This window comes from Ursus maritimus, unplaced genomic scaffold (assembly GCF_017311325.1).
Source record: "Ursus maritimus isolate PB19 unplaced genomic scaffold, ASM1731132v1 scaffold_3, whole genome shotgun sequence".
In the NCBI taxonomy this organism is placed as follows: Eukaryota; Metazoa; Chordata; class Mammalia; order Carnivora; family Ursidae; genus Ursus; species Ursus maritimus.
In genome coordinates, this window is record NW_024425563.1 from 27,575,217 (window position 1) to 27,579,815 (window position 4,599).

The window sequence follows — 4,599 nt, forward strand, 5'->3', positions numbered from 1 at the left end:
ATTAGAGGTGTTTCATTAAAAAGCAGTATAAGTTCAATTTGTTTTTATAGTCACCTTGACAAAAGTAAAAATGAATCATTGAATAAGTTCATGTGTATTTTGTGTATTTATGAAATCGGACAAACCAATCATAGTCTTATGTTGGGCATAATTTATTAAATTATCCGGGAGCATCAATTGTTGTTATAATTACCTGAAAAGCTAATATTTAAGGTAGATTTGGCAAGAACATTCGTGCAAGCACAAAATTAAAAATGTTAATCAAGGACAATTCATTTTTAATGATCAGGTTGTTCTTTCACATTCCTTTTCTTTGAACCATTCCTTAATTGGAGGAGAGGCAGGGATCCCCAGAAACCCATCCTTGGCATTCCTCTCACTCTGAATACATGATTTCTGTCCCTAATCATTTGTATCTGTAGCTTCCACTAGCACCAACATGCTGGTGATTCCCTTATCCGGTAACAGGTTTGAGCAACAGCTTTGCATCTCCAACTGAGCCTAGGATCTCTGTGATGAGTTCCTCAAAGCTTCATGTTTCTCCAAACCTATATGTCTTCTAGAAGTCCATATTTCATCTATTAAATTACCTTATTCCGAGAATCATATTCTTTCCCTAACCCTCTTCCTCAGCTCCTCATCCATATTCTGTTAATTCCTTTGTCCATCTCTTAAGATTCCCTCCTCTCCTTGTCTCCTGTTTAAATTCAAGCCCTCATTGTTTTTCTCCCAGATTTTCTTAGTAATTTCACTGGTACTTTGTTTCTGTCTTCACTGCCCTTACCTTGCTCCAGACTGACTCTTAGGAGTTACAGATCACCTTACGTTGTACCTTACTTAAACCTTTATGTTTATCCCCATTTTATTCAGGATATGCTTTAAATTTCCAAAGCATGGGATACAAGACCAAGATGTCTGCCCACTGTCCTGCTCAATGCTGAATTTGTCTCTGCCTGTTCTCTATCTCATCTCCTCCATCTTCATATATATCCTTCACCTCAGGCATGCCAGTTTACTTGCAATTTTCCAAATGTGGCAAACAATTTCATCCCCTTGCAAATGTGGTTCCTCCTGCCTCCAGCGCCCTCGCCCCAATAGGTCTGAATCATTCTTCAAGACATATGTCAAGCATCCTTCCCTTACTCTGTCCTGCATGAGGTAGTTCTTCTCTGTATTACCACTATCTTTGGGGTTATTAGAACAATCATCAGATTGTGATGTCAATATTTATTTTCTGTTTTTTAAAATAAGTTATTTTTTCATTTGTTATTCTTTAATCTACAAACTTAAGGTCCAAGACTGTATCTTTTTCTTCTAAATGTACCCAGCATAGTTTAAACATATGTTAGTTTCTTAAGCAATGTATGGTTAATTAATGAAATCTTTAAACATTCTCTTTGTTGCCTTAAACCCTTTTCATCTTCATAGAGAAAACACTGTAGATCTTATTCTATATATTATTAGATATTTTCCAGTGGGGTCCTCCAAGGCTTGGAGAATCTTAATGTGATACCTGTTTTTGGTAAGAAGAGAATAATAAGATATCACATCAAGTAATGTTAACTAATTTAAAAAGTAAACAAAAATATACCTTTCCTTGGCAAGAAAAATAAGGGCAATAAAACTGCTACATTTAAATGATACTTTTATGTTGCTAGGAATTAAACTCATTATCAGTTTAAAAAATAATACACTTAATATACTGATTTATAATCAGCCAGATTATAATAGAAAAAGCCACTGTTTGGAACTAGAAAGGACTCACTATGTTGAGTCTTTGTTCTAACAGTTAGTTGTGTAGGAAAGAGGATTCTCTAAGTCTCAGGTTCCTTATCTGTACAAAGGAACTTAAAATGAATGACATAATGTATGTAAAGGGCTTAGTGCACTCATGGCTACAAAGACCATAAAATGTAACTGTCATCATCGCCATCATCATCATCTGTTAACCAAAGGTTACTTTGGTCATATTAGATAAACACATTTACCAAACTTTGCAAATGTAATTTGCTATGTATATAAGCAGTAGATACTATGACTTATTTAAGTAGGCTTGCCATTTATTATTTACCTTGCCAAGCATAAAACGTTGTCTTTAAACCAGTTTCTGAGATTTCCTCTTCCTTGACAGGTGGAGATCCGCCAGCAGTAAAGCCCTCAAAGAACATTTTATCACTGTGGGCATCCATTAAGGATGGATAAACAGGCAAGACTCCCTAGGAGTAAATACCTCCTTGTCTTTTTACCCCATCTAGGGAGAATATCAGTAAATGCAGAAGGAAAGCCTCTCTCTTGTGTACCTAACCGTGGAAGTGGCTTGAAAGACTGCTTTTTGGCGGCAGAGTAGACAAGCTCAGAGCTGGTAGTGTCACCTGCCCGGTGATATTTCCCCTGAGCGTCGTCCTCCCCCTGCCAGCTTGGCTACAGCACACCGCACCTTGTGTTGAAGGCATTATTTTTCCTATTTCCCCCCTCTCCTCTGGCTTAAGAACATCAGGAACAGAATCATCAGAACAAACTCCTAGGTGGTTCCAGCGTTGGGACCGAAAAATCTGTGCAGATAAGACAGGCTTCAGGTGCAGCCTCGAGACGCCCACTTGAGGCCAGAACCAACAATGACCAAGTGTTTGTCCGTGTGCTCCGCGGGCTCGGCCAAACGCCAACAGTGCTGGATACCAGGCATGTGCTCAAATATTTGTTGGATATACGTCTACACTACACATCCTGTTTTGAGTCAACCGCATCCCAACCTAGAAAATAGTCCAGCTACGTGTGAGCTGTACCTGAGTGCCATTTCGCAAATACAAAATCTTTTTCATGCGTCTGCGGGAATAAAAGCAGTTTAAAAAGGAAGCCTCACGTGTTTTGTTTTGTTTCTTGTCGAGACCGTTCCTCTGACTTTGTAATTTGGACTATCAGCAAGAGAGTCAAACAGCAGCAGAGCAGACCGAGAGACTTTTCAAAGTCTCTTCCCAACGTTATTTTGAGGTGACCTGCTCAGGCCCCACTTTTATGCACTTGGGTTCAATCTTGGGCATCAGGTTCGGGTCTGAACGATGTTCTGGCCGCTCTCTTCACCCGGGGGCGGAGGGGCGAGTGGGGGCAGCTGTCCGGCCCCCATCCACCTGCTCCTCGGGAATCCCGTGGGAGAAAAAGCACGTGTGGTGCGGGTCAAGGCGGGTCAAGGCAGTCCAAGCAACTCCCGGTGTGCGCACTCAGAACCTGCACAGCCAGTCCCTCCCCGCTTTTGCAAACTGCGCGCCCCGGCACCTGGGCCCCGGCAATAGCCGCGGCGCGCGCACGCGCACTCTGCGACCCCGCGCCCGCTCAACATTTTATTCCACGTGTTGCTTGTTGTAGGAGCCACAGGTTCCCCACCTGCGCCCGGGCGCTCGGGCCGCCTCGCCTCTGCCCACGGGCGTTGCAGGATCACGGGGTTGGCGGGCCCCGGGCCGGCAGAGGAATTCACCAGGCGCTCACGTTCACCTCCAACGCTAACTCCGCCTATTTAATCCCGGCGGCTCCCCCCTCTTCTCCCGGTTCTTGCCCGCCCCTTTCGCCCTGGTGGTAGGAAACATTCCGCTCTCTAACTCGACGTGTCCGGAAAGCTCCGGCCGGTTTCCCTTTCGTTCTACCACCGCTGCTGCAAGCCGCGCGGCTCTCTCAGACCCGCAGGCGCAGCTGCCGTGGGTGAGGCGCCTGGGGGCCGCGGGCCGAGCGGCGGGGCACCCCAAGCACCATGCTGGACCCGTCTTCCAGTGAAGAGGAGTCGGACGAAGGGTTGGAAGAGGAGAGCCGTGATGTGCTGGTGGCGGCCGGCGCCTCGCAGCGAGCGTCCCCGGCCCCGGCTCGCGAAGGGCGGCGGGACGCGCCGGGGCGCGCGGGCGGCGGCAGCGCGGCCAGACCAGTGAGCCCAAGCCCCTCGGTGCTCAGCGAGGGGCGAGATGAGCCCGAGAGGCAGCTGGATGAGGAGCAGGAGCGGAGGATCCGCCTGCAGCTCTACGTCCTCGTGGTGAGGTGCATCGCGTACCCCTTCAACGCTAAGCAGCCCACCGATATGGCCCGGAGGCAGCAGAAGGTGAGTTGCACGCAGGACTGGCCTCCTCTGGCCGCCACTTCTTTCTCCCTGGAGTTTTCTCCCGGGTACAGCCCCTGGGTCGCTTGCCCTCTGCCCTTGTTCAACGCGGGTACTATTTTTGTTGGTCTTCGAGGTTCAAGGGAATCTTTAGGGTTGGAGGGGGTAAGACCCTGCTTTGGCTGGCTGGGTATCGGGTTGCAAAGGACGTGTCCTCCCCCGCCCCCCGCTTCCCGTTGGCAGAAGCTGTCAGCTTGGCATCCGTGAGACTAACCGGTAGTGCCGGCTGTGCGGTGGTTGCACCCGGTGGGGCTCAGCTCCGGCCAGGTTAGAACGCAACTCCTGTCAACTTTAATTTCTAACAGCGGTGGCGCATTCCTGTTCACCTAGTTTAGCTGGAGCTGGGCTTTGCTCTGGGTGTAAATGATTGTGTAGTTAGGCGAAACAGGTGGAATCTGGCCACCTCTATTAGCTAGAGAAGTCTTCACTAGGGCAAAGATGTAGACATTTTTCCTCCGTGATTT

The 4,599-nt window shown here is 47.4% G+C and overlaps 1 protein-coding gene across 3 annotated transcripts in view; it reads left to right on the plus strand.

The window, feature by feature from the left end:
* Positions 1-3,739: 3,739 nt before the first annotated feature.
* CADPS2 (calcium dependent secretion activator 2) overlaps positions 3,740-4,599 on the plus strand; it is a 528,567-nt gene continuing 527,707 nt past the window's right edge. For all 3 annotated transcript variants that reach the window (XM_040644062.1, XM_040644063.1, XM_040644064.1), the window contains exon 1: positions 3,740-4,078. In XM_040644062.1, coding sequence (XP_040499996.1) covers positions 3,740-4,078 — 339 coding nt within the window. The remainder of the gene's footprint in view (positions 4,079-4,599) is intronic.